Source organism: Colias philodice, chromosome 18 (genome assembly GCF_061535455.1).
Source record: "Colias philodice isolate Cphi_HAF_F1 chromosome 18, ilColPhil1 Martin Lab GWU primary, whole genome shotgun sequence".
NCBI lineage: Eukaryota > Metazoa > Arthropoda > Insecta > Lepidoptera > Pieridae > Colias > Colias philodice.
In genome coordinates, this window is record NC_143103.1 from 10,320,056 (window position 1) to 10,348,009 (window position 27,954).

General features: G+C 38.9%; 1 protein-coding gene and 1 non-coding gene across 5 annotated transcripts; one reads left to right on the forward strand and one right to left on the reverse strand.

Annotated features, from left to right (window-relative positions):
- The first annotated feature begins 280 nt into the window (after positions 1–280).
- On the forward strand, positions 281–27,954 carry IntS1 (integrator complex subunit 1). Of its 4 annotated transcripts, none has more exons than XM_089706888.1 (37): positions 281–583; positions 662–834; positions 999–1,268; positions 1,519–1,654; positions 1,833–1,926; positions 2,360–2,510; positions 3,092–3,297; positions 3,652–3,814; positions 4,889–5,035; positions 5,858–6,055; positions 6,702–6,848; positions 7,328–7,500; positions 9,957–10,109; positions 10,668–10,827; positions 12,247–12,452; positions 12,947–13,142; positions 13,389–13,459; positions 13,722–13,893; positions 14,132–14,266; positions 14,574–14,754; positions 14,970–15,061; positions 15,710–15,852; positions 16,614–16,780; positions 17,268–17,437; positions 18,964–19,149; positions 19,871–20,045; positions 20,349–20,479; positions 21,056–21,175; positions 21,570–21,691; positions 22,114–22,246; positions 23,217–23,414; positions 23,743–23,933; positions 24,512–24,688; positions 25,504–25,671; positions 26,138–26,264; positions 26,622–26,793; positions 27,413–27,954. In XM_089706888.1, exons 1-37 carry the CDS (start codon positions 433–435, stop codon positions 27,622–27,624), a joined length of 5,967 nt encoding a protein of 1,988 aa, XP_089563014.1. In that variant the 5' UTR covers positions 281–432; the 3' UTR covers positions 27,625–27,954. The 4 variants fall into 4 exon arrangements, with proteins under 4 accessions (XP_089563014.1, XP_089563016.1, XP_089563017.1 ...); XM_089706890.1 differs by having other exon boundaries at positions 2,375–2,510; XM_089706891.1 differs by having other exon boundaries at positions 1,851–1,926.
- TRNAR-UCG (transfer RNA arginine (anticodon UCG)) lies at positions 9,368–9,440 on the reverse strand. Its single transcript has one exon. It is a non-coding gene; the product is annotated as a tRNA-Arg (tRNA).

A 27,954-nucleotide genomic window follows, 5' to 3' on the forward strand; every position in this document is an offset into this window, starting at 1 on the left:
GAGAGATATGATACTAATTTAAAATTCATTGAGTTTCGTGAAAAAATTTACACCTCTCAACTCGACGTCCGATAAAGCAGAGAGAGCAAGCTAGTAATAATTGATCTGAAACTAATTTTAGGGAGTTCATAATGCAATAGAACGTTATAGTGGTATAATCACAGGGTATAATTGATATTAGTTCTATACATTCGCATAGTCTGTAAAATTATAATACTCTATGATTAAACGTCAGCAGTCAGTCAATGTCAATTGTCAAATTTGAAATTTCAGACGTGAGTCGACCGCATACCTAGTGTTGCGAGTGTGTTGTTTGTTTATTTTCGATATAAAAGTAAAATTTCAACCATAAAAGCTTTCGAGCTTTAGTATAATGATTTGAAAGATTTATATTGCCTTTATAACACTGAGAATACTACTTCAAACTTATCAATGGAGCGTGGTAAAATGTCCTCCGCCGGCCGTGGAGGCAAGAGCAAGGCTCCACAACATCCTCAAGATATATTTGCCCTGGGCAGCAAGTCAACTGTTGTCGTCTCTAGAGATTCTGAAAAACGAAATATACATAAACCATCGACCAGCGGTTAGTTACAAATCAGATGCAAAATATATTCGTTATTATGATGTATCTTTATTCTTTATTTATTGGTTCGAATTATAGGTGTTGCCGAAAGAAAACGCGAAGGTTCAGGGTTTGGCAGTCAGCCTCCTAATAAGAGGTCTAGAATTGGGTCACCAGCTGAAGCAGTAGCACCCACATCATTGGAAATAGATCCTGTTGATCTGGTGCCTAATGTCTTGCAAGCTTTGGACACCCATAACTCGGATAAACTTGTATGTATTCTTGTTATTATTACAGATATATTTATTTTATTTATGATTCTCTATTGCAAATAGTCCGGCTATCTGTATTTTTTCCTGATAACTATTTTATTTTTAGTGCTTTGGTTGTTTATATAACATATTAAATTCATATTTCTCAACTGTTTCAATTTCAGCTGGGTCTCCTCACAGGCTCCATCCGCCTCTTAAAGTCGCAGCGCTCCAAGCCAGACCTTATTCTTTGCATGAGCATGTTGTATTTGACCAAAATACGGCCAAATATGTTCGCTCATGAGACAGTTACGCAGACACTTTGTACGCTGCTGAAGAGAGAACAGGGAGCAGCATTCAAAAGTAAAGGCAATCCGTTGGTATTTGTTCTGGCTTGTAATATGTTATATGCAGGGCATAAGGATAGCAATAACTGGCCAGATACATTCATTAAGGTAAGAATAGGTTTCATAAGAGTGTGCATTTCATATAATATAATATTATTTTGTGAATAACTGTATTAAATATCAGAATAAAGACAGCATAGTTTACAGGTAAAGTTTTATAAAAATATTTCACCAATGGTTGTGAATACTGCAATAAACATTTGATCAGATGTGAATAATGTAATCAATTTTAACATATGACACCGACATGGTTATATTACTTGTTACATATACAGTTAAAAATAAATTATGTTGTTAGGTATACTTGGATGACGCACTGAACGAGAGATGGTGGGTAGATTGTTCATGGTGCAAATGTTTAGTGGATAATATAGTGACAGCGTTTAGCACTAAACAGCCTCCGCCGCATCTTATTCCTTCCGATAACACGCTGGGTATGATCACTACATTTTAGTTAATTATTTTTATTTTTTTAAGATTTATTTTTATTTTTTGTCACAAATGCCTCAACTACACAAAATTTTTGTAGATCAGGTTGTGTTTGAGTTGTTATTTTTTGTTTTGGGCAGGTTTTTATTTATTTTTTAACGCTAGAAAACATCTTATTATCAGGTACAATGTCTCCATCAGGTTCAGGGTCGCCTCTTATGGGGAGTAACGAGGACGACGTTGATAACGCAGAGCTGGATTACTCCGTGTTTCCGAGGTAACTTTTATGAATTTTTTTGCATGATATTTATTTAGAATGTCTTTGATATGGTGATGGAAAATATAAGGTTTGTGAATATTCTTGGTGGTTTTTTTTTCAATGTGTATTGTTAATAGAGTTGTTGTCTTGTTACACTTGTGAATTATGTCACTATGGATGTAAGAGGTGTTGGCTCTGCTTAATCCAGTAAGTTTTTGATTTATAAAACAAAGTTGAAATACATCTATCATACAGATATGGGAAACAGATCTTCTTTTATATGTAAAATATTATTTTTAAATAGTTTTATATTTATTTGAAGAGCTTAAACTATATACTAATTATACTGCTTACACATGGTTGTCCCCCTTAACCTTCAGTAGTATGCACACAATTTTTTAAACATTATTTTATTCCGACTTTGAACAAGCAAATTGAAATGTTGAATTAGTTTTCTCGATTTCAGGTACTCGAGCAGCTACGAAACAGTCGAGGCGCTAGTGTTAGAAGCGATCAAGGAGCAAATACAGCGCAGAGCGGCACCTGATGCTATGGGCAAAGGGTTCTTGAAGCTGTTGTCGGCTACTTGCGGTTTTCCAGAGGTACGTCTGTTATTTATCTGTTGGTAATAATTGTTAGCTGAAGTGAAAAGAAATAGATCTATATTTTTTCTTGCAACATTTTGTTCACTTCACTTTTGGTTATATTAATTTCTGCTTCTCCATAAACATCCATATTTGATGTAATAAGGTGTATTAATGATTTTGTAGTAATAGGTGATTAAAAAAAAATTGTTTTTGCATACATTTCTCTATATTCCAAATAATATTTTGTGTGTAACAATCAACCACGGCTCTAAATAGTTTGGAGATTTTAGGAAAAAAAGTTCACAATATTATTTTTCCCGTTTTTCACTATTTTGGTCTTTCGAGCCATCACCATCTGAAAAGAAATATGTATATTAACTTTTAGTCCGCGCCGGCTTCGCCCGTGGTGCATATTTCGCAATAAAAGGTAGCCTATGTTCTTTCTCAGGGTCTAAAGATTGTCTGTGCCAAATTTCATCAAAATTGGTCTTGTAGTTTATGCGTGAAAACCATACATACATACATAATTACAAACCTTTCCTCTTTATAATATTAGTATAGATGACCTCTTAACGAGCAGTATTCGAAACTTCCAGATCCGCATGATAGCCGCCTCTCGCCTTGAAGGCTGGCTGCACTCAGGTAAAACGTGGCGAGCTGCGCAAGAGTTGCTCGCGTACGTGTGCGCGAACGCGTGTGCAGCCGGGCCCAGTGCACCGAGAGATCATGAGGTGTTGGCGCAGTTGGCGCGTATGAGATTGAAGACGAAGCCGCTGCAAAGTGCTTATCAGTCGTGTTTGAGGTGAGTTGATGGTAACTGAAATTTTCTTGTTAATCGATTGATTTTTGGAATCGAGAGACATTTTTTTAATTTGATTGCGATTGAAGTGTAGTCATGCGCTTACATTTTTGCGCTTTCTTTTTACATACGCTTAAATATTCATTCCAATATTTCATATTTTATAATTATATAATATAAGTTAGTTCATCGCCGACGGTTAATATTTATTTATTTATAATTTATTCAGAAAAAGCATAACTTTTACAATTCTTAATTCCAAATGAAAAATACATTTAAAAACTAAAATTGCATACAGAAAAAATAAACAATTTGACAAGACGAAACAGAAAAATCTTCGTTTCATTTGTTTTACAGGGAGATGGTATCCGAAAGTCCGGCGTTGTTACGCAGCGTAGTAACGCACACGATTTACAACGAATTATCGAACGTTCGTTCGCCGAACAACATGGCGGTGCTCGCGGCGCTCATACATGCGCAGCCGCAGCTCGTGCCGACCGCTATGGCGGATACTTATCTGGTCTGTTTGTTTTAATATTTAGGGCTGATTTTTCAATCCTTGGTTAAAACTTTCTCGTCGAATAATGTATAAAACTACCATTTTAAAAACATATTCTAATTGCCCGTATTTGACAGTTTACGTGACATTTTAATATTATCGTGTAATATTTTATTTGACGGATAAGTTTTATCCAAGCATTGAAAAATCGGCCCTTATTGAAATTAATGAAGTGATTATAGACTAAGTGTGATGTACATAATATTATGTTTCACCGATTTTCTTTTCACATAAATAAGTCATCATTTCAGTCAACTTTATTCTGCCAGCTTGCGACATGTTTTTATTTCGATCTGATTCTGTTTCCACATTTTTTTAACCTATGTATAATACAAATGTTGCTGCGCTTGATCTTATTTTAATTCCACACAATATATTTTTTTATTATTTTTGAAGTGAAACTTATTTAGGCGCGTTGAGAGTAACATTTCAAGTTCGCGTCATGTCAATACTGTTATGTCATGGATTAACGTGACGATTTTTGTATTTCTTGCCAAAGAAGTTTCACTTCTGATACGTGTGCTGTGCTTTTTTTATTATTAAATAATACAAATGCTCAATGCTGCAGAAACTGCTCCCTTTTTCTTCTAATCCAATTCTATATATTTAATAAATGTTAACACTCCGGGAGCTGCTCCTTTTTTTGCAAGTTCGATTTGATTCTGATACCATTTTTTTTTGTTTTTCTACCTATTTAATTAATGTTATTTTTAAGCTATTGCATAGCTTTTTATTATTGTTATTTTTAAGCTATAGCATTTTCCACGCACGGTTAGATAGTAAAAAAATGACTTCAGGTGTATTATATTGATTTTTGAAGTGAAAACTTCTTTAGCGGCGTTGAGCACTTTTTCTGTAATGGGTATAAAATCTTAAACTCGCGTCAGGACATGTGACCTGATCGAAAAAGCGTAAGACGGATACCATTCCAAAATATCAAACGTGCTCAACGTTAATAATCAAGTTTTCACTTCTGCCGGCACTCCTGGAGTGCAACCCGTCGTTTCTTTTTTAATTTTTGAATGGTCTGTGCAGGAGCTGCTGCTCCGCACGGAGGACTACCTGCGGCCGCTGCGGGCGCTCACCCGCGAGTGCATCCGCGCGGCCCGCTCGGACGCGCAGGCGCTGCTGCCGCTGGCCCGCGCGCTCGCGCAGCCGCCGCCGCACGACCCGCCGCAGGAGGTACTAGCTTTCCGCTTTTCAAGGAAAAACCCGCATAGTTCCCGTTCCCGAGGGATTTCCGGGATAAAACCTATTCTATGTGTTAATTCAAGTTACCCTCTTTATAGAAAGAAAGAAAGAACACCATTACAATAAATATGTGTGCTTAATTTCATTGTAATAGGTTCAGTAGTATTTGCGTGAAAAAGTAACAAACATACACATACACATCTATCCTCACTAACTTTCGCATTTATAATATTAGTAGGACTAACTATGCTCCGCGGTTTCACCCGCATTGTTCCGCTCCTGTTGGTCTTAGCGTGATGATATATAGCCTATAACCTTCCTCGATAAATGGGCTATCTAACACCGAAATAATTTTTCAAATCGGACCAGTAGTTCCTGAGATTAGCACGTTCAAACAAACTCTTCAGCTTTATAGTATTAAGTATAGATTTCTTAAAATAATTTTCATTGTGCAAATTTTACAAAAGATTTTGTAGCGATACTAAAAAAAAAATAACCTCACTTATTGCAAAGGTTCCTTCCGCTCGAAGGAAAGAGAAATCACGCGCAACACAAAAAACAAACAATACAATTAATATAGTGGGTGAATGTTTTTATGACTGTTAAACGTGATAAAGGTATTTAGAAACTATTTGTCGCAATTACGAGAACAGTAAAAGTTAGAAAGAAACTTTTATATTACACTAGAAATTTATTTGTAATTTATGGTATGCAATTAAAATCAATCTCATGTCAAGTATGGGTCAAAAATGTGTCACTTTTTGGAAATTTACATTGTTCTAACGTCGCGTAACATCGTCCGTATGCTTGCAGATCCGAGAACGCGCGTTCCTAGCCATCGCGGACCTGTTCTGCTGCTGCTGCCTGGTGACGGCTGCTCAGCGGGCGCACTGCGTCGAGTACCGCGCACACCTGGCGGCTCTGCAGCAGCAGGCGCTGGCTTGGCTGCTCGAAACCGCCGTGTCGGTCTACCGACCGCAGCGGCACGACTACCAGCACGCGCTTAACAAGGTTTGTTAACACAGGATAATGCCGCCGTTGAGCTGAGTAATGCCGCCGTCATGATGAGTAGTACCGCCGTTGCGCTACGGGATAAAATCGCTGTTACGCTACGGGATAATGTAGCTGTTTCGCTACGGGATAATGCCGCTGTTGCGCTACGGGATAATGCCGCTGTTGCGCTACGGGATAATGTAGCTGTCTTGCTACGGGATAATGTCGACGTTCCGCTACGGGATAATGCCGCTGTTGAGCTACGGGATAATGTAGCTGTTTTGCTACGGGATAATGTCGATGTTGGTCTACGGGATAATGTCGACGTTGCGCTACGGGATAATGTCGTTGTTTCGCTACGGGATAATGTAGCTGTTGCGCTACGGGATAATGTCGCTGTTCTGCTACGGGATAATGTCTACGCAACAGGGTAATGACACCATCTCTGTCGATTTTAAACTGCTCAACAATATCCCATTTTCACTTTAAATGCAAAACAGAAACTACTACAAATTGTGTCTCTAAAATGTGTCTAAAGCAAGTGTATTAGATCGTAGCTATTATATTTATACAGATCTAGCAGAATTTAATTGCCATTCTCTCTAATTAACCCCAAACTGGCAGAAACATTTAAATAATCTTCCATTTATACCTCAATATTCAGATAATGTTCGTGGAGCCAGCGGAAACGTACAGCAAAGTGGACAACTGGCCGGCGGAGTCGGAGCGGGCTTTAACTTACCGACTGTGCTGTGAAGCTCCATTGTCGCAAAATACGCTGTTAAGACTGATCTTTATTGGGCTTTCCAAGGTTGGTATTGAGCAAATAAATAAAATTTGTAAAAAAAAAATGAACAAAAGCTTCTGGCATTCATTCTTCTCCAGTTTTTTTATCTAAAAGTTGAGAGAGTGATTGAAATTAAAAGAAACTTTACTTCCTTCTTCTATACATACGTGCACTTCTTAATAAATTGTTGTTATAAGTTTGGCTTGGATAAACAAATTGCCAGGTAGCATTGTAAGGTTGGCCTCTGAATAAGTTTAGTAAAATCCCCAAAAAGTACTGCGCAGAATTACATATATTACAAATATTATGAATATCTATTATTATTTTTATTTACATATATTTATTTTATTTTTGGTTGCCACCAAATAATTCGGCATCTTATTTTCAATAGATACCTCGATACAAAGTTACAGTTACGTCTTACAAAGTTTGATTCAACTACACACCATTCCATGCACTTATTATTGAACTATAACAACCTTTTGGTTATATTCTTCCCACAGGAAATCCCAGTATCCCCAGCGGAAGTGTTCGAACTGATCGAGCAGTTAGTTAGACGCGCATGCGCATTACCACCAGAGGACAGTCCCCTGCAGGTGGACAAGCTGGAGATAGCTGACTACATCTTCCAGCTGTGCCAGTTTCACCCCCCGGATAATATCACCCTGCCTGCTGGGTAAGTGACTTGCCACTTAAATGAAAAATAGATTGCAACACTTTATGGGTAACTTGGGACTTGGTGCTGCAAGATCACCCCCCGGACAATATCACCCTGCCTGCTGGGTAAGTGACTTAGGGTTGATAAGAAAGATACATTTTTCTGCACTAGTTGTGCCGCGTGGATTTGACCAAGTATAGCTTGTGTTCGAGCTGATCGAGTAGTTGGTTAGATACGTGTGCACTGCCACCAGAGGACAGTCCCCTGCAGGTGGACAAGCTCGAGATAGCTGACTATATCTTCCAGCTGTGCCAGTTTCACCCCCCGGATAACATCACCCTGCCTGCTGGGTAAGTGACTTGCCACTAAAATGAAAAAAATGTTGTGTTCTTTTATGAAACCACGGTAAAAGTGAAACTTAGGCACAAAATTATCGTATTTGTACGATAATTATCGTACGGTTCGACCGTCACGCGACATGCGCTACACAGACCATAAAGTTTGAGACGATGTAATAAAAGTTTTACTTTAAAAATAGATTGCAACATTTAATGGGTAAGTGACTTGGTGCTGCAAGAAAGATAGAAAGAAAGATACATTTATTGCTGCACTAGTTGTGCTGCGTGGATTCGACCAAGTACTTCTATAGCTTGTGTTCGAACTGATCGAGCAGATTGTGAGACGCGTGTGGAAGAAAGAAAGAAAGAAAAAGTCTCCTTTTCTTAATTATTCCCTGTAAAATGTTTTATGCCCATCGTACAATTCTGTCTTTGTCCTGTAACTTTTAAAACTACGCCCTGATAGTTGGCCTAAAATCTGCAAAACCTGATAGAAAAAGGCAATGCTGATGTATAAAAATTGGCATTTACTTTTTGAATAGCCCTCTTGGTGAAAGTGACCTTCAAAAATACTATTAATGCATATAAATTTGTCCTGTTTCAATATATTAGCATATTTTAGTCGGCTTGTGTCGACTTAAAAAGTTGATATTTGCGTCACTACATAATGTAAGTTTTTTATCTATTCTATACATATAATAAATCTGTAGAAGGGTCAATTCTGTACATTGAAAATATTGAAAAAATAAATAGCAGGGGTGTTACTGGATCGATACCAAACCCAAATATGTTATTAAAAAAATTTTTGTCTGTCTGTCTGTCTGTCTGTCTGTCTGTCTGTCTGTATGTGAAGACATCACGTGAAAACTAACGGTTCGATTTCGATGAAACTTGGTATAATTATACCTTATTATCCTGGGCGTAAAATAGGATACTTTTTATCCTGAAAAAATACGAAGAAAAAAATAATCTTAATTTTTCAGTTTTATCCATAGACGTTGTTCTGTAGAACCGCGAACACACGTTGGGTATTATTATAGGCCTAGCCGTATTTGAGTCCAATATATATTTATAAGATGTTATTGTCAGAGTTACTCAAAATGGAGAAATAAACCATCCACGCGAAGACCGACATCCGCGCGGACGGAGTCGCGGGCGGAAGCTAGTTACAAATAAAACGTAAAATGTTTCCTGTTTATTTTGTATATTTGCTACTGTTATATAGCGTTTATGTAAGGCACAATGCTCAGGAAAACATCCATAAAAATATATATTTCCTACGATCAGCGACCTTTCTTTCACATGATATTTTACAAGTGCGTAAAATGGTAGTTGAAAACAAAACACATGTTTCGATCAATGTTTACATTTTGTAATTAGAATATAATTAATAAAACGATCAGTAAAACTTTTCCTCATTTTAAAAATACATATTTGAAAATATGCAAATTCATAAGATTTATATCATTAAAACTTTTGTTACATATAAAACAATTTTCAATAACTTGTTTGTAACCAATAAAAAAAATAAAAGATTGTATATTTTTCGACCGTGACAGGACTCGAACCTGCAATCTTCGGATCCGAAGTCCGACGCCTTATCCATTAGGCCACACGGTCCTTGTAGGGGTGGCTGAAATTCTGCACCACTACCTACGTCATTTATTCGTGTGTAATCTAGACACAGTTTTGTTAGTTTTGAAATTATGATGTCTTCCGTTATTAGAACGAATTGACTTGTAATATTAAAATTAAGATTCTTAAATAAATAAACTTGACTAGCTGTGCCGCGCGGTTTGACCCGTCTTCGCGTGAAATAATAACAAACATGCTTGAATACGAAAACTTGCGATTATAAAATTCGTAGGAAGTAGGATTTTAGTATCAGTCAAGCTATTGCATAGTTAATCAATAACTAGTAGATGTAGGTTAGTCATTCAAATGAATCGAGTATTGCTGGCTGACTGATTTTTAAGATGTTTTAAGGTCGATGCAAACGGGTGGGACGATGTTTTGCGCAAAGGGTTTGATTAAAATGCGATAAAAGGGTTTCAATCCTCAATAGCTTCCAATTATTATCCTGTTATTCAACCATAACAAAAAATAAATTAAAAATCTTTATTTTTTGTTGTCCAGCTACACAGCACCATCGCTAGCCATAACCTCACTATACTGGCGCGGCTGGCTCGTGCTGACCATGCTGGCGGCGCACAACCCGCATCAGTTCGCTGAGCGAGCAGCTGCCGCTTACCCCACGCTCCGGGCGCTCATCGAGTGCTGTATCACCGGGTGAGTGACACTACACACTTCCACTTACACTATAATATGCACTAACTCTATGACACACGATAACGCCGCACTTACACTACGATATGCACTTTGACTTACACTAAACAAAATACTACATTACTACACACTTACACCAAATAAAGTAACACTACACACTCCCACGACCTTACACACTTAAGCAACAATATACACTAACACTATGTTTTACATTTATTACTTACACTGCACTTTTTCTAGTCGCTATAGATTTATTTTTCACTTTATATTTACAAACTAACATTTACACCCATCTGCACTTCAACTCTTTTAAATACACTTTGACAACAGTAAATATTTACATTAAATTACACACTTACCAAAACTAAATATTAACATTACATTACCCACAGCAATTTACCAATACTTACACATAATAATATTTTTACAATGTTGTACAAACATTTACAGTACTGTACACACTTACAGTACTTTGCAAACACCAAATATTTACACTATATTACATTTACAGCAATTTGCCAACACACTTACATAATAATATCTTCCCAATGTTATACACAGCAAGCCGTCAATCGAATGGGTGTCCGGTACAGCAGAAACCGAGCGTGTAGAAGCGGAACGAGCGGCCATCTTGCAGCTGGAGACACATCTGGCAGCTGCAAGTGCACCTGGGAAGACTCCACAACCTATTACTGACCATTCGTCCAGATTGCTTGCACAGGTATCATTTCATTCTATCTTAATATATATAAATCTCGTGTCACAATGTTTGTCCTCAATGGACTCCTAAACCACTTAACCGATTATAATAAAATTCGCACACCATGTGCAGTTCGATCCAACTTGATAGATAGGATAGTTTAAACATGTAGGTACCACGGGCGAAACCGGGGTGGACCGCTAGTATACTATAAAAACGACTGGACCGATATCAATAATTTTTATTTCAATGTGTTCGTTATTGTCAGGAGAAGGATCTTATGCAAGAAAACCTCAAGAAATTTACGACAAAAAATTAACAAAAGACAGGACAACGTCTGTCGGGTCAGCTAGTAATTAATAGTTTCGGTAAATAAGCAGTCATTAGAAATGTTACAATCGAGCAATATGATCATAATAAAATATATACATATAAATAAAATATGTGCCATTACAGCTTTCGTAGCGTTGATTGTCGAAAATTTGTCCATTATTACACATAATTGATATTTGTCTTGCGTCTTCTTCTAGAGAAATTTTAACTCTAATATGTTGTCTAATAGTAACTCTGTTGTAATTTAATTCTGTTTATTGGACCATACAAAAAATATGTTTTTGTGCTTTGATAAACTCGCCTATTTTTCAACTGATACAACTTTTTTTGCGATTTTCTTTTTTGCGCTTCCAGCGGAAGGGACCTTTGTATTGTTATAAAATATTATGATATTATCATGGACGTATAAAAAAAGACGGACGGTATATCGCCTAAACATTGAGTGAAGCCTAGTAATGGCGGCGAAACATCCATGTGTGTGTGCCATGTTGCCATGGCAACAGCTGTCCTGATGACAATGGCGGCTGTATTTTTTTCTATAAATTTTGCCGTAATAATTTTGTCATTAAAACATAAAAGAAATAACTTGCTTCCCTGTGGAATGTAATCCCTTGTGTTTTGTTATTTAAAATTGTACTGTTGCGACACCATTTAACCACGCAAGACGACACTTTAAATATTTTTTGTGAAACAGTGACGCAGTTAATCAGTCGGTAGTACACGACGTAATGGCGGCCGACTAGCTTACTATGGTGAGAGTGTGTGCGTGTTTATTGTCTTTACACGATCGCTAGCTTACTATGGTGCCATGGTGGCTTCACGTTGTTTGTTCGTAATATGGCGTCCGTCTTTTTTTATACGTCCATGGATATTATGATTATAAAGGATTATGAAAAAAGTGTTATTTTTTAAGTGAAAACTTCTTTAGCGGCGTTGAGCACTTTTTCTGTAATGGGTATAAAATCTTAAACTCGCGACAGGACACGTGACCTGATCGAAAAAGCGTAAGACGGATACCATTCCAAAATATCAAACATGCTCAACGTTAATAATCAAGTTTTCACTTCTGCCGGCACTCCCGGAGTGCAACCCGTCTTTTTTTTTCAGCTGACGCTGCTCGAACCGGGCGAAGCAGCCCGCCGTCCCCCCGCGGGCGTGGCGGAGGCCCTGCAGACGCTCAGCTCGCAGCTGCGGCTGGGCCGGCTGCTGTGCCGGCAGCCCGCGCTGCTGCTGCAGCTGGTGGAGCGGCACGGCACGCGCCGCGCGATGCCCTGGCTGCACCAGCTGCTCAAGCACGACCGGCTCGAGCTCAGGTCTGTACTCGCGTGATATACAAGTGACACTTGTATGTGACACTCGTATGTGACACTCACACGTGACACAAGATGTTTAACCTTTAATTTTCGTTTCTTTGTTTTCAGATTGAAAAGATTTTTCTTATAGTGATGTAGTAAATAATATGTATTTCAGAGCAACACGATATAACTTAATGTTTTACCCATCAAATTAATTCATCAGCATATCTATATATTTTCTGCCTATTATAACGTTTTTGCCTAATTTTTGCATTCAGAAGTGTTTTTTCTAAAAACATAAACAGTTGAACCGGTTTTTGCAGTTGACCGGCCATGAGTCTTGACTTTAACATACATATTCAACTTCTTAAAGCGTGTTGAAGTAAAATTTCAAGGTCGCAACATGTCGTACGCCACGGAGTAAAGCGACAATTTTGCTATCTTTGAACTTTGCCAAAGAAGTTTCACTTCTGACGCGTTTGCTCGGTTCACACGCTCTTTTTTATATACAGCGTGCTGCCCGTACAATGCCTGTGCGAGTTTCTCTCCGCGGGGGGAGCGGGCGCGGGGGAAACTAGCAAGGCGGGGGAACTGTGCGCGCACGTGCGGCGTACGTTACAGACGGAGGAGGGCGCGAGAGCTGTGCTGCATTACTATATGCACAGGCTTGCGCATGCGCACGCACCCACCAGGGCCTCCGCTACACGGGTAAGTACACTTGGGATGTAAGATTTGGTTTGATGAAGTGATGTTGAGGTGGAATTTTTAACATCTAACAATAACATTATGAGAGTAGTTTCATTGCATATAAAGAATTTAATGTTTTTAAATTAAATTTAGTCAAAATTATAATTTAAACTTATTTACTCAAAAAGTATGTTTCTATCATCTAAATTTAATTGAAAATTTTAAATAAGGTGTTTTAACAATATTAACATTTTTTCCTTTTCGCAGGGTCTAAAATTAGTATTATCAACATCGGACGACGCTACCGAGTTGGATTATAATTCTGACGTCAATCCTGAGTAAGTTTTACTTATGCTTACTTATGCCGCCAATATTTTTTTTATCCATTTAATTGTACAATGTTTTGTAACTTTATAAGTAATAAATTTCTTGATAGACAACTGCACTATTTTTACCGTGTTGAACACTACAATATCACCTAAAAGATTACAAAACTCTGCCATTAGGTAAAAACGTTTTACTTTTGACAATTTTTAGCAAGATTATGAGTTTATTATACGTAAATGAAAGAAGCTCATAAAAACATTGTTTTAACCTCAGATCATGGCTACCGCTGCTCCCAACGCTGCGTCACTGGGACGCACTACGCGGCGAAGCGTTGCGACGCGTGCGGGCTGCGTTATTAGTGGAGTGTGAGCCGACGCACTTATCTGCGTATCTGTCGTTCCTCGCTGAACACTGCGCTCCGGATGAGCTGACTGACACTGTGCTGGTAAGATATTAAACTGCCAAATAAAACTTGTGCAGATCCGGCTCGAAAGACCAGAATTTTGGTCCTTCGAGCCGGATCTGTATGCGATATTGATATGACTTCATATATTTTCAATTTTAACTGATGAATGATGTGACATAGACTTATAATTTCAATTCTGTCTTTCTTGTTTTTAATAGTTTGCTATTTGTGTTTCTTTAAGTTTGAAAACTTTAACATTTTCAATTTTTTTTTTCAGGATCTGAGCCAAGTGCTGATGGAGCGCACCACAGTGATGGCGCACGTGCTGCCAGCGGAGCGCGCCGAGCGCTGCGCCGCACGGCACCGCGCGTTGCACTCCGCTACCACGATACTGTACACGCACTTGCGGCAGGTGTGTAACTGAGCCAAGTGCTGATGGACCTTTAGTACCTTTTACGCACGGCAGAACCGCTATTCAAATTCCCATACAAATGCTCTCGATACGAATACTTTGACGATATACCGTTACGCGTACGCACGTTCAGGCGCATACGCACACGCACGGGAGTGCGTTACATACGCACGCGAGTGCGTTACATACGCACTCAGGTGCGTTTTAATGCTATGAGTGAGTTGTGAATTTATTTTCGTAGACAATTTTAGTAAATTGTCACCTAAATAATAACTACAGACATTTAACTTTGATAAAAAAAACACAGGTATTATCAATGGGTGAACAACCGGAACCACCAGAACCGATGGACGATTCAGAAGAGGGTGCTAGTACATGGAGTGGTGGGGAGAAGGTCACGTTGCAGTGGACCAATGGGAGACGGGCTACATTGCACGTGGTCATTGCGCACGCGCATCTGAAGCTCTTGTGCTATGGACCATCTATGTGTGAGTGTTTGCAGCTATTTATCATAAAAAAATTAGTCCATTTGTTTTTAACAATATTAAGTTATTTTGTCAGGATCATGTTAATTGTGAACTTCTGTTAATTTGACTATTTTTAACTACATGTTTTAAACAGCAAAAAAATTTAAAACTGATAACAAAGTCCGTATTTTCGACAAGAAATAACAACCTTTGCTGAGTTTCGAACTATATTTTAGATGACACGAACCAGGAGATGTACACGTGGCTACAAAGCATGTGGGTGGGGGCCGATGCGCCTGAGACGCTCATCGGAGAATCTCCTGAAGAAGTAAGTTCTGACATAGGCTGACATCACCATAAACTGTTTTATAACGTAAAATTTTTTCAAACAATATTTTGATTTTTTAACTTTGGTATTTGTATCAAAGTTTGCTAAAAATATTTATAAATGATCGTGGTGCGCACGCGCACATATTGAAGTAACGTTGTTAATTATTAAAATAGTAGCAGTGCGCAAAAAAAAAAGAATTTTAATCATATCCCTTATATCAGTATAACGGACACACTGTATATTGGTCCTTCGAGCTGGGTTTGAACTATTAACTTGCCATTATTAATAGTTTTTCGTCTAAAAATGTGATGTGCTGCTGCGTGTCTGACTGGTTACTGGGTTTTAACTTTAGTAGTAGTATTTTTTTGTCTGAAATCTATACTAATATTATAAAGCTGAAGAGTGTTTGTTTGAACGCGCTAATATCAGGAACTACTGGTCCGATTTAAAAAAAAATATAATTTAGATAGCCCATTTATCGAAGAAGGCTATAGGCTATATCATCACGCTAAGACCAACAGGAGCGGAGCAATGCGAGTGAAACCGCGGAGCACAGCTAGTATGTAATATCTGTGTACAGGGTGTGCTTCTATATGACTGGTTACGGTTTCACTAGTGCCTTAATTACGTAATGTCTGTGTACAGGGTGTGCTATTACCTGATTGGTTACGCTTACACCTGGTGCGATCAGCGCGGCCAGCGTTACTGGAGGCGGGGCTCCGCGGTCTGCCTGCTCACAAGCTGGCCCTCTTTATACAGACATTTGGCATGCCTGTCGCGTCTATGAGGTACTGACTGAATTTAACATTTTTAGTGGATGATTTTATTGATTTTATCGTCAAAATACTTAAATTTAAAAGATAGCAATATGAGCCGATTACTTCGGATTTGTTTGGTTAGGGTTCTGTTGCTTTATTATTGGGTAACGATGGAGGTTTCTCAATTCTAGAAGAATTAAAAGAAAAATTATAGTCATTTTTTAAATTGTTTTTGAAGTTTAACTTCTTTAGGCGTGTTGGGAGTAAAATTTCAAGGTTGCTTCATGGCAAGACCGTCATGTCATAAAGTATGGTGTGGATTTTGATGGTTTTTAATCTTGACAAAGAAGTTTCACTTCTGACACGTATTCTCGACACATACGCTCTATCTATACTAATATTTTAAAGCTGAAGAGTTTGAACGCGCTAATCTCAGGAACTACTGGTCCGATTTGAAAAATTATTTCTGTGTTAAATAGCCCATTTATCGAGAAAGGCTGTAGGCTATATATATCATTACGCCAAGGCCAACACGAGCGGAGCCAAGCGGGAGAAACCGCGAAGCGCAGCTAGTTGAAGTGAAAACTTCTTTAGCGGCGTTGAGCACTTTTTCTGTAATAGGTATAAAATCTTAAACTCGCGTCAGGACACGTGACCTGATCGAAAAAGCGTAAGACGGATACCATTCCAAAATATCAAACATGCTTAACGTTAATAATCAAGTTTTCACTTCTGCCAGCACTCCAGGAGTGCAACCCGTCTTTTTTTTTTTAATATGATTGTGTGTGTAGTGCGCTGCTGGCGGCGCTGGACGCGTGCCCGGTGAGCGCCGTGGTGCGGCTGGGCGTGGAGCGCGGCTACATGGCGCAGCTGCTGCGCGTGCAGCGCGCGCGCGGGGCCACCGGCGGCGCCGCCTTCGCCGCCGTGCTCAAGCTGCAGCGTGCGCACGCGCCGCCCGGTCAGTGCACCCAGCCCCTGCAACCTGCCCTCCGTACCATTCCCTTCACTCCCCGCACCCTACCCCTGCAACCTGCCCTTTACTCCCCGCACCCTACCCCTGCAACCTGCCCTTCACTCCCCGCACCCTACCCCGCAACCTGCCCTCTATACCCTACCCCCCGCACCCTGCCCCACACCATTGTACAGTGGCTACACGTGTAGACAAAATTCTACCATCGAAAAAGGGCGGATCCTCGACCAGTCTACTCGACTGGCCATTAAGGCCCCGAAGAATAATGTCTGAAAGTTGTATGTTCTCAATAGAAAACACTTCGCTACAGAGAACATATTATAATATATCAGCGATTTTCGATGTTTATCACTTCGAGCTGACACATAACGGACGCTTTGTCGCTTTAACAATATTTTTACTTCCATGCGCATTGAAAAATTGACCCTATTCATTATAGTAACAAACTTAAAATAACCTTCACATAACCTTGTAGACGACACGCTATTCGTGGAACCCGCGCTACCAGAGGAGGCCTGCGAGGCGTGGGACTGCGCCCCCGAGCCCCCGCGCTCCACCTCACACGCCGCGCTGCTTGCTACTGCGTTCGCTGGAGCTAATACCTATGGTGGTGATCTGGATACTGGATTCACGCAGTTGAACACTGTAAGTTGTTGCAATTAGTGAATAAATAGATAATATGCTGACAATCAGCGCTGTACCTTGACTGATTAATTGTACTATGATATATAGGTGACTGAAATTTGAAACACATATTGTTAAAAATAATACAATAATGAATTAGTCGCTGATAATCAGCGCTGCGACGTTGCTGTGATTCAACCATGTGATGAAACACCATGTGATTTCTTAACTTTGTTCAAACACATCTGAACACTATAAAGTATCACCATTATAGATAACTAGGGCCCGGATAAATATGTATTAAAAATTTCGAAATATGTAAATATAAAATGGACTGAAAAAACTAAAATATGGAAAAAATATGTACAATAAAAAGCAAGTAACAACATTTTTAATAAAGCTTTTGTTTTTTGAAAATTGAAAAAAATAAAAAATTACAATTATAATCAACTTCCGATTCACTAACATTTGAATTGCAGTAAATAATCACGTGTTTGGCGCAGTGGTAAAGTAACTGCCTACTGAGCCGACGGTCCCGGGTTCGATCCCCGGTCAGGGCAAATATTTGTATGATGAACTCAATTATATTTTGTTCTTGGGTCTGGGTGTTATTATCTATATATATGTATTTATTAAATATTATATTAATCGTCGCCTAGTACCCACAACACAAGCCTTAATTGAGCTTACTGTGGGACTAGGTCGATTTGTGTAATAATGTCATATAATATTTATTTATTTATTTATTTTAATCTTCCACACAGCATGCTGTTAATTTTTTTTAGGATATGAAATCCTCTGTTTTTTTCTATGACATAAAAAAATTTTTGCCTAGCAACTTCATCAACGGGTCTTTCCGATTCAGAAATCTTCTTTTCTATATTTTGAATAATCTTCAAATTTTCTTTGAGTGAAGTTGAAGAATTCTCGAGCGCCATTATCTGCCAGAATTTTTAGAAAACTCATAGCGCTGATAAAAATATGGATACATTTTATTGATATTTTGTGGAATATGGATTTACATTTAAAATATGGAAAAATATGGAAAATAAAACCTGAATTTTCACGATCTAAATAACATATTTACTGTGGACACGATGATTAATTACGAAAACAATGTCAAATAAATATATGTAAATACATATTAATCCGGGCCCTATAGATAACAATACAATTAAAAAATAAGTAAATTGTAATCTGCTGATAATCAGCGCTGTGACTTTGCTGGCAACGCGTGTGTTTAAACACATACCATAACATACTATACGACGCGGTTGGAGTAGTGGTAAAGTAACTGCCTACTGAGCCGACGGTCCCGGGTTCGATCCCCGGTCAGGGCAAATATTTGTGTGATGAACTCAATTATTTGTTCTTGGGTCTGGGTGTTATTTATACATGTATATGTATGTATATGTATTTATAATATTATATTTATCGTCGCCTAGTACCCACAACACAAGCCTTAATTGAGCTTACTGTGGGACTAGATCGATTTGTGTAATAATGTCGTATAATATTTATTTATTTATTATTTTATACTCTTTCAGCAAATCCTCGAAGAAGCACGCACCACCTTGGGCCCAGCCACGAGCACAGCATTGGACTTCCTCCGCGGGGTAGCAGCAGCAAGCTGTGCCGGCTCGGACCCGCTGTGCGGCGTGCTGGCCCGCCCGCACTACGCGGCGCCGCTCGTGCGCAGCCTGCTGCACGCGGCGCCGCGAGTCCTGCCAGAGGTAAACATTAAAAAAAATGTGTGCGTGTACTAGTGTACACACGTAAGAAGTGAAACTTCTTTATGACCTTAAAAATGTCACGCGTACGGCGTAACGCAAAAATGTTACACTAAATTTTTGTCTAACCCCGAAAGAGATAAAGAAATTTCAGTTTTTATGACCTTATTTTTCAAAAAATAATTTACTATATGCAACTTCACAGAAATACGTTTAATTAAGTAGGGATAAGAAAAAGATTGCGCGTAACGGAAAAATGTCACGCGTAACTAAAAAATCTTACACTAAATTTTTTTCCAACCCCGATAAAGAAGTTTCACTTCAAAAATAATTAAATGATGTTATTTGTGCTCTATGTGATTCATTAAATGTTAACACCTGTTGGTGAACCTTAAAATTTATTTTAGTTTGTTTGAACGCGCTAATCTCAGGAACTACTGGTCCGATTTGAAAAATTCTTTCGGTGTTAGATAGCCCGTTTATCGAGGAAGCCTGTAGGCTATATATCATTACGCCAAGACCAACAGACGCAGAGCCAAGCGGGTGAAACCGTGAACCGTAGTTAATATTAAGACAAATTGAAGAAATCTGTATTTTTAATTATTCTATGAGTCATCAACAGCAGTTCTATAGACACAAAACAAATTTTTTATTCAATCATTTTTCATTATTATAAATTTTAAATTCTATGGCATGTATAACATATTTTTAATATGTCATCCAGATATGTAACGCACTCCTCGCACGCATGAGTTACGTGCGCGGTCCCGTTTACGACGCACTTCGAGCTGGTGCCAACTTAAGTGCTACAAGTGTTGGTGCAAGTGTTAGTGTTGGTGTTAGTGCCATCTCGCTGCCGAAACTGCCACCGTGTGCTACGAAGGAACAGATTATTGCTGGTATGTTTTTTTTATTAATTTGGTAGATTATTGGTTTAACACTTTGTAAATATTATAATGACAATTATTTGAGGTTCGTTGAACTTTATAACATAACTCGCTAACAACATAATGTTTTATTTCCAACACTGCTTCCAGTAAAAAGAAAAATAGACATAACAACAACACTCATTTAATCATACACACATATTTTATGTTATGGCAAAGACCAAATCAATTTTAAATACATAACGATGCGACCAAAGACACAAAAAAAAGTAACTGGTACTCAAAAATTTTATAATAAAATTAATTTGAACACAGCATTCGAGTCGGCGACTTCAAGTACGCTAGAAGCGATTGGAAATCACATAATCGAGACACAAGACACTCAGCTGGTTGTAGACGCTATTTCGCAGCTGCTGCAAAACAACCAAGATGGGAAATACGATCTGGTAAGTACCATAAGATAGCTGAATATTGCTTTTTCTTCATAGAGTAACTTGCCTTATCTAACAAGACTGCTTCTAGATTTCTCTTAACACTTTTTCAGATTCTAAATTAACTGATTGATATGAAATGAAATAAATTGATTTGTCCATTTATGTCTTACAATTAATGTACGACAGTGGGTCTCAAACTTAGTGAAATACTTGTGCCTTGGGACCCTGACTTGCGCTTCTTGGTTATCTACTCTAATAGTAGTTTGTTTGATTGTAATGAATAGGCTCATAAACTACTGGACCGATTTTAAAATTTCTTTCACCATTGGAAAGCTACATTATCCACGAGTAATATAGGCTTATCATAATACTAAGACCAACAGGAGCGGAGTAATGCGGGTGAAACCACGCGGCACAGCTAGTGTTATATACATATGTTATGGACAGTAGGAAGTTAACTATTTGAAGGGGAAATTGATAGAAATTGGAAATTGGTAAATCTGAAAATCGGCCAACATATTCCTAAGTGATAAGAGTAAGGCAGAACAACGTTTGCCGGGACAGTTAGTAATAAAATAAAATTTTCAGATAAAAGAAGAGCCAGGCAAGCCAATCGGGCCAGCTTCAGTGCTCTCGGGCAGCACGCTCGGCTGCGGGCTGCTGCTCGACTGGCTGGCTGAACTGCATCGCGAGACGCTGTGTAAATTGGTCAGTGGATATTTTCAATCGAGTGCCATTGTTACTTTCGAAACAAAACTTAACATCTCTAATTTTTTCACCCCCATAAAAACAAAAAATTACGACTTATTCGCTATAGTTTCTATCAAACCGCATGCATCAGAACATACTTTAATTTATGTTGGACGTTGAGCTACGCTTGTTGGTCATCCTAGTCATTCAATTGAATATCGCCATTCAATGAACGCGCCAGTCGTTCAATCAAATAGCAAATTCAACCAAATGTATCTAAATGTTTTTGTATATTCTCTATAGTCTATAGTTTTGTATTTATGTCTTGATAGGCATGTTATGTTTAACCTTTTATATGCGATGATTATATCTGTTTTTTTTACTTATTTTTGATTTACATTTATCTGTACAGATGCGTGTAATGTTCGTAAGTGGTGGTGCCCGCTGGCGGCCATTATTAGTGACGCTAGTTGCTCAACGTGCATCTTGGCGCACTTTGCACGCCTGCCTCGCGCATCTGCTCACACCGGATGGGTAAGTTTAATTGTATATAATGCACTATTCTAAAGAAATTTTATTTTATATGACATTAGTGCATTGATAAAAGTAAAGAAAAAAAATTCTCTCTTTCTTTTTTTGTTTCCTTGTTATTGGATGCATGATAGCATTTTGTACAACAAAACTTTTTGTTGGTCTTTTATGTGTTATTTTCAATGACTGTCAAACTAGATTGCTAAAGACTATTTTATTAATCCGTTTCATTTAACTTATAATTTAATGTAATACTGATCGTATTTTTGAACATGGATCAACATCATCATTCCTTCCTTCGTCTATTCTACATCCATTAAAATATATATGATAAATATTAATTAGATACACCTATGTTTATACTCTCTACCACGTTTATCCAACGCTCACTAAACATCTATATACCAATGCACCAAAATTTTCAGAAAATGGGCAGCCCGTGCGGTACTAGAGTTCGCGGAAACACTAGTGAACAGTCCCCGAATCTGGCAGGGTAGAGATCGTGCTACGCCCAAACACTATGTGCCTGATGATACGCTGCGACTCACGCATAAGCAGGTACGTGTGAAGACGGGTGGTGGTAATAGTGTTGAGGTTGGTGTTGATGCTAGTGACATCACCAGATGTTAGTGTTATCACTAAGCATCAACCATTGTGATTACAAGGCGATGAAGATATTGATAAACATTAGTGTATTATGAACACTAATTATTTCTAAAGCAGGGATATATTATTAAGCAACAAAAACCTTCTGTTTTTTATTGTGCAATTAAAAATAATTTTACGGGCCATATAATTTTATACATTATACGTCTTGTCAGTCATTCAGTTAACCAGACGGCTCGATGATAAACTTTGTGATAGAAAAATATAATCTACCGTCCATATTTTTTTCAAATTAAATCCTTTAAGTTCAACCTAATTACAAAATAGGTCCTTCAAGCCGGATTAAATTACAAATAGGTAATTCAAGTCGGATTAAATTACAAATAGGTCATTCAAGTCGGATTAAATTATGAAGAGGTCATTCAAGCCGGATTCAATTACCAAAGTGGTCCTTCAAGCCGGATTTAGTTACAAATACGTCCTTTAAGTTGAATTCAATTACCAAAGTGGTCCTTCAAGCCGGATTTAGTTACAAATACGTCCTTTAAGCCGGATTCAATTACAAAACTAGTCCTTCAAGCCGGATTTAGTTACAAAACTAGTCCTTCGAGCCGGATTAAGTTACAAATAGGTCCTTCAAGCCGGATTTAGTTACAAAACTAGTCCTTCGAGCCGGATTAAGTTACAAATAGGTCCTTCAAGCCGGATTTAGTTACAAAACTAGTCCTTCGAGCCGGATTAAGTTACAAATAGGTCCTTCAAGCCGGATTTAGTTACAAAACTAGTCCTTCGAGCCGGATTAAGTTACAAATAGGTCCTTCAAGCCGGATTTAGTTACAAAACTAGTCCTTCGAGCCGGATTTAGTTACAAAACTAGTCTTTCGAGCCGGATTACATTCTGAACTTCAACGTTACCTTACAGCTCGACGTGCTGATCCGCTACGTAGGCGAGGAAGCATGGGAGGTACAACAAACCGAGGGCATGGAGGGTGCGCGGCGCCGCATCGAGGCGCGGCTGCCGCTCGTGCTGCGCTGCTGCGGCGCGCCGCACGCGCTGCTCGCCGCCGCGCTGGCGGCCAGCCACACGCACCCGCTGCTGCTGCTGCTGCTCTACATGAAGGTGAAGCATAAATGCAACTTTCCGACATCATTCATCGGGGCCTTAACGGCCGGCCAGTCGAGTAGACTGGTCGAGGATCCTCCCTTTTCCGATGGAGGAATTCCACCTTCCTTCCTCCGCAGTGAGTGCTGCAGCAAGCGGAGGATATGGAGCCTATACAATTTATTTAATTACAGGAATGAAGTATGTGACATGCGTGTAGGATTGCAAATCAAATAATTTTATTATTATTAGACAAATTTACTATACATTGTCAATAATTAAATCTTCCAATGTCCTTATAGAACCAAAAAAAAGATGTTTTCTAATTTATTTATTTAAAATACAGGTGCCAAAAGTGTTGCAAGTGCTCCGGGAGAGTTCTTCCCGCCCTTCCGCCCAAGAGCTCAAGGTGGGCGGAGAGGATCTGCGGCTGGCTGCTCGTGCGTCAACAAGCGCCACGGACCAAGTGTCGCACGCGTTGTTGACTGCGCTTGCGCATCATGCACCGCACGCGCATGGCAAGGATCATTCGCAGAAGTGAGTCATGATAAATTAATAAACTTGAGGTCTCAAGGGACACTGTGATGGAACGAAATCCTATTAGAGAGAAAGGACAGACGCCCCACGGCTTACAACTTTAGCCTAAAGTGTCATTACAACTTTTAATCTTAATTCTGTCTAGCCCACTTTCGCAACGATAAGGAACTTCGTTCCAACAAACATTCTAATTATCAGTACTATAATAGCTTCTTAATGCTACCGAATTGGTGGTACAATTTAAAAATGTTTATTCGTAAATAATTTGGCTCGAATGAAAATGAGTTTGGTAAGTAGAATGTTTTACTTTTGTACGTGATCAAAATTATTAATCATAAATAGAAATGAGAGAAGCATTCAATTTGGTATACCATCAATAATTCTTGTTTAAATTACAGAAATGGAATTCTTTAGATATGAATTACAAGTTTTTCGCATTATAAGGTCCATATATGGAAGAATTTAAAAGAATAAATCACACTCACTATATGTACACAAAAAAAAATGGTCAGGTGTTCCGCAAGGAACTGTTCTTGGTCCAATGTTATTTCTCTTCTATATCAATGATTATTTTCTAGGGCGTGGCGTATTGAAGCAGCAGCACGTGCGGTGTGGGCTCGTGTAGAGGGCGCTGGTGAGCGGGCACTACCGCTGGCTGGTGCGTTGTTACGCGGTGTTCGAGCTCGTCATCATCATCACTTGTTGTCTGCGTTGGAGATGCTGCCTGATCGGGAATTGTTTGCCGCGCCAGCTAGGTGCGTACACACATTTATATGCACAGTGCATACAGACACACACACACACACGCACACAAACTTGCAAATACAGACATGCACACGCACACGCATATACGCACGCATATATTTATTTTAAGTACCTAGACTTAATTCTTTTTTAATATTAAGACGAACCGCAATCGCCGGTACAGCCTGAAAATCAGCGCTGCTTTTGTGCAGCATTTTGCTGAGGCTGTCTCCGTTTGCCTAATTTTAAGATATTTTATAATGTGTTTGGCTGTGTTTTTTTTGGCAATAAATTTCTTTTCTTTCTTTCTTTCTTTCACTCGTACTTACTTACTTAAGCCCAATTTGCATGATGTCTTTTTTTTTACATTAAAGGGCAATAAATAATAATCTTATCTCATAGATAGTGACGATAAGAGACCTACTTAATAATAATTAATTAACATCACCGTTATGAAATTATGGCTTGAAATATTTAAAATAGTCACGTGCGAGTTTTTTTATTTCAGTTGTTGTTATTGTCATTGAGGTATTATTATAGAGAGGACACCACGAACAAAATTTGTTCGATAAGCGCGGCGACGCGGGGTGGCTAGTGAGTCATACAATTTGTAGATATTCTGCCTATTAATACTTATAAATTAAAAACAATGTAACAAAAACAAATTGGTTTGAGACGATTGACTCTCGTTAAACTCGTAAAAAGTGTAGTAGCGATGGCCTCTCTAGTATGTAGTACATAGTAACTCAATGGTTATACATTTTTTTCACACTGAAAGGTTTTCTTAACGAACACTTCATTTATTTTGCTCTATTTATATTTTCAGTGCGGAAATCCACGGCATCCTGGAGTGTTTCCTCACACTAGTCACCGCTGGCGAGGCGCGCGGTGGTGCGGGCGCGTTGCCGCACCGCGTGGCCGCGCTGCTGCGGCGCTATCTCGCGGCGAGACCAGCTCGAGCTGCTGCGTTGTTGCACAAGCATAGAGATGTTGCGTGAGTGTAGACCTTCCAATGATGCAATTAACCCATTGAGCTCCAAGCGGCCCGATCGGTCCCAGACACAATAGATTTTCTATTGTTGGTTCCGGGGCCTGAGTTATTACAATATTAAAAATGTGTTTATTTCATTACAAAGGCCAACATATCATTAAAAGGCCAGCAAAAGACCTGTAACATTATCACGCACATCGAAGCGTTTTTTCGCAACAAAGTTCGTGCGCTTGACTACACTTCGCGTGCTTTAGTTGAATGCAAGAAGAAAAAAATGACCAAATTGCGGGATTCGAACCCGCTTCTTCCGGCAATCGAATACTCTTTTAGTTTTATGTATGTAATAAATGTACCCCTGCCCCAGAATAGAGAAAAGACGCGGCTTCGAATTCTAATTTCCTCGTGATCTAATTTTTTCCATTCAAAAAATTTTCATTAATTTTTGTTATTACAATGGAATTATATCCAGGAGTCACCCCGCACTAAGCAGCGTGGTGAGCGGAGAAGCAAGTGCAAGTGCGTCTCCCCCCCCACACGCACTCGCTGCGTTGCAACGTCGACGAGCACCACCGGATGAACTTACTTGGCTTGTGCAGGTTGGTTTATACTTTAGATATACATTCGTTTAGTGAGTCATTTATCATTCAGAAATGCAAACACGTTCATTTACTCATTCGTTAGATCACACTTATTATTTTTTTTATTGAGATAAAGTAGCTTTGTTGGTAAAGCTAGTGTAAATAGTCTAATTTTTCGTTTTCTCATTCACTTAATCTCATTCTTTTATTCTTATTCATTTAAAAGCAAATTGTGTTCAGCGTTGTCATCTGTTACGATTGTTATAAGTGTCAGACAATCAGCCTTAAGACGTAGTCACGTTCAACTATCCTCAGTAAACCTACTTTACAAACAACCAATTTTTTTTTGTATGTATTATTATTATTTTTTCCCAGGAGGTAGAAGCGTGGGGCGTGCGTCGCGGCGGCGCGTGGGGCGGCGCCCGCGCGGCCGGCGCGCTGGCCCGAGCTGTGGCCCCGCTCGCCGCGCACGCGCACGCGCCGCTTCGGAACGCGGCCTTGTCGCTGCTCACCAAGCTGCTGCCTGCTGTGCCCGACACGCAACCTGGTTTGTGACACTATTGACACTAACACTCGATAAAGACACAATACAAATTTGACTGGCCGGTTGGCTTAGTTGGTAGTGGCCCTGCCTTCAAAGCCAGAGGTCGTGGGTTCGATACCCACCCGGGGCAAATATTTGTGTGATGAACATGCTTGCTCTGTGTCTGGGTGTTAATTATCTATATAAATATTTATTCAAAATTATACATGTATGTTTATCAGCCATCTGGTTTCCATAACACAAGCGAAAGCTTAGTATGGGATCAGATCGAGCAGTGTGTGAAAATTGTCCTGAAATATTTTATTTATATTAAAAAATATTTAATATACAGATACAACTAAGTAAACTTCATACGACACGTTCGAAATGGCTCACGCACACGAGCGAGCGTATTTACAAGAATCGTAAGGGTTTGGACAATTGACAGATATAAGAATTAACTAAAAATAACAAATATGTCTATCGATATTTAGGATATCAAAATCAAAAAATAAAAATAAAACCTTAAACCTTACATAAACTCATAAAATGAAAAATTTTCATGCTTATAACAACGGAACACTGACAAAACTCATATAGCATGCCCACGAATATTCTGCATTAAACAAATCCTTCTTTCCAGGTCTCCAAGCGATCCTCGAATGCCTAGAATCCCCAAACATGGAAGTGGTCCTCAGCGTACTCGACCGGCTCCCGTCCCTGGTGGTAGGGCTCCAAGAGCACGGGGCGGTGCTCCTGTCGCGGCTATTTGAGCTCGGGGTGCACTCTAGGGCTCCGGTGGACACGTGTCTCGCGAAATGCGTCGCGGCTATTAACTTGCAACGAGCTTGTTAGAAGGGGATGGTGAAGAAAATGAGGATGGTGTAGAAGATGGTGATGATGATGTAGAAGATGGTGATGATGAAAATGAGGGATATCAAAGATGATAACGCAGATACAAAATTTGAAACATATTCAAGATGATGAGAAGTTGCACGTTGACTTGGGATAGAAGATGATGATGTAGCAGATGATGAGATACAACATTCGTAAGATATTACACATAAAAGAATAAAGATTGAAAGTGACGAAGGAATCGTGTTTCAATCAGACTTTATATGACCTCGTCATCTAATTGTTTATAAGTGTTTTATAAGTTGTACATAATAAATTCTTTAAAATGAA

Excerpts from the sequence above, each read along its gene's own strand:
- IntS1 (XM_089706888.1), top strand. The coding sequence starts at position 433 with ATGGAGCGTGGTAAAATGTCCTCCGCCGGCCGTGGAGGCAAGAGCAAG. Across the intron at positions 13,894-14,131 it reads AGCTGACTGACACTGTGCTG|GATCTGAGCCAAGTGCTGAT; the intron begins GTAAGATATTAA and ends TTTTTTTTTCAG. Across the intron at positions 19,150-19,870 it reads CGCCGCGAGTCCTGCCAGAG|ATATGTAACGCACTCCTCGC; the intron begins GTAAACATTAAA and ends TATGTCATCCAG.